Raw genomic sequence first — 2107 nt, forward strand, 5'->3', positions numbered from 1 at the left:
AAAATGCTATGCATTTAGCCCTATGTGACGTCTGTTTTTATATTGTTTGTCAGCACACATAGCCTAAGTTACTATGTCTCTGGATTAACTAGCCGAGTAGACAAATATAAATGTTTATTCATAACCATGCTGAAAATAAGTCAATAATGTTAGCCGATGCTAACTGTCTAGCTAACAAGCTTGCTGGTGCTAAATTTAATTTTTTTTTTTTTTAAATAAAGTCCAAATATGTTTATTCAACCACCTAGATAGATTACATCTGAGGGAATATTATTATTATATTCATTATTTCCTTATTGGTTATTTTGGGAAAATCCCAGGTATTTTGAGCAGTAGGATTATAAAAAATTATGTGCTAATATAAAATTAAATTAAGTAGACTATATAAAATTGCAAAATAAATCTATCAGTACTTTTTTACTTAAGTACATAAAAAATCGAGTACTTTTGTACTTTCACTCGAGTAAAATTGAAAACTGAGTACTTTTACTTTTACTGGAGTAATATTTTGTAATACGGATCTGTACTTTTACTCAAGTACTTGATTTGTGTACTTCGTCCACCACTGTATACACTACCGTTCAAAAGTTTGGAGTCCGTAAGTATGAATAGTTTTATTGATTAAAAGTGACAGTAAAGACACTTGCTTTGTTAAAAAAAAAGTGTTTCAAATAAATTCTGTTCTTTTGAACTTTCTATTCATCAAAGAATTATAAAAATTGTAACCTTTTCCACAAATATATTGAGCAGCACATCCATTTTCAACATTGATAATAATTAGAAATTGATTATTATTATCAAATCAGCATATTAGGTTGATTTTTGAAGGACCATGTGACACTGAAGAGTGGAGTAACGATGCTGAAAATTCAGCTCGGCATCACAGAAATAAATTACGTTTGAAAATATATTCCGATAGAAAACAGTTAAAATGGTAATAATATTTCAAATTGCTGTTTTTACTGTAATCAATTTATTTTTTGATCAAATAAATGCACCCTTGGTGAGCATAAGAGACTTCTTTCAAAAACATTCGATCCCATGATATCATTGGAATCACTTTCAGAAATTTTTTTTCAATAAAAACATTGACAGCCAATCTGAATCCACCCGACACCAAAGAGCACACGTATCGTTATTGTACATTGATGTTGATGGAAATATAGTAATCATTATAGATACTTTATTGTTATCATTCTAGGTGTGAACAGGCCTTTACTCTGGTGATTATATGTTTAGCTTGATAAAGTCACCTCAGTAATGGCACCTCTGAGTTATTCTATCACTGACTATGCCATGATGTCATTTCCTCCCTGCAGTGGGATCTCAAGACAGCCTTCTGGAAATCGCCCTGCGTGCCAACATGCCAGCTGTATCACGTGAGCCCAACCCGAATCCTCCCTCAAGTGCTCGAGAGGGCTTCCCTCTCTCAAACAGCCTGGTTCGGCTTGACGGCTTTCGTTTCTTCTCAGAATCTTCAGTGCAGGAGAAGAAGCCGGAGCAGGACAGTGACTCAGGTCAGGGTCAGGATGAAGACCAGTCGGGTGGCTGCTCTCCTCCAGGGAACCAGTTCCTCGGCTCACTGGACACACCTGGATTCAGAGAGTCCGGTATTGCGTCCGGATATGAGTCCAATACGGATGAGAGCGATGACCGGGAAAGCTGGGGCCAGTAACTTTGTGCATCTGATACCGCTTTTCCACTGGGGCTGGTGCCGGAGCTGGAGCCAGTGCTTGGCCAAGAGCGGCACTCATTCAGAACCGGCTCACGTTTCCACTGGCAGGGAGCAAATTCTTTTACGTCACCAACCTGTGACCGGAATCGCTTGTTATCTCATGCAGAAGGAGAGTGTTTATCTGCTCTGCCGACCACTGCTGAACTGACATATTTAATTGTTGTGTTAATGTTGTTAAAGGGGTCAAATGATGCGATTTCAATTTTTCCTTTCTCTTTGGAGTGTTACAAGCTCTTGGTGCATAAAGAAGATCTGTAAAGTTGCAAAGACTAAAGTCTCAAGATATTCTTTATAAAAGTTAAGAGTCAACCACGCCTACCTAAAACGGCTCGTTCTAACACGCCCCCACATGTCTACGTCACGATGTGGGAA

General features: G+C 37.8%; 1 protein-coding gene across 2 annotated transcripts in view; it reads left to right on the forward strand.

The window, feature by feature from the left end:
• The window catches only part of LOC107701337 (carboxyl-terminal PDZ ligand of neuronal nitric oxide synthase protein-like), a 44853-nt gene extending 43016 nt beyond the window's left edge, over positions 1-1837 (forward strand). Inside the window, exons 10-11 of one of the 2 annotated variants that reach the window (XM_016503328.1) lie at positions 1320-1379; positions 1473-1837. In XM_016503328.1, the coding sequence (XP_016358814.1) occupies positions 1320-1379; positions 1473-1675 (263 nt within the window). In that variant the 3' untranslated portion in view covers positions 1676-1837. Of the gene's footprint in view, positions 1-1319 lie in introns of both variants that reach the window. The other variant, XM_016503327.1, reaches the window with a different exon arrangement.
• Positions 1838-2107: the final 270 nt, after the last annotated feature.

The sequence above is a fragment of the Sinocyclocheilus anshuiensis genome, unplaced genomic scaffold (genome assembly GCF_001515605.1).
Source record: "Sinocyclocheilus anshuiensis isolate Anshui unplaced genomic scaffold, SAMN03320099.WGS_v1.1 scaffold1726, whole genome shotgun sequence".
NCBI lineage: Eukaryota > Metazoa > Chordata > Actinopteri > Cypriniformes > Cyprinidae > Sinocyclocheilus > Sinocyclocheilus anshuiensis.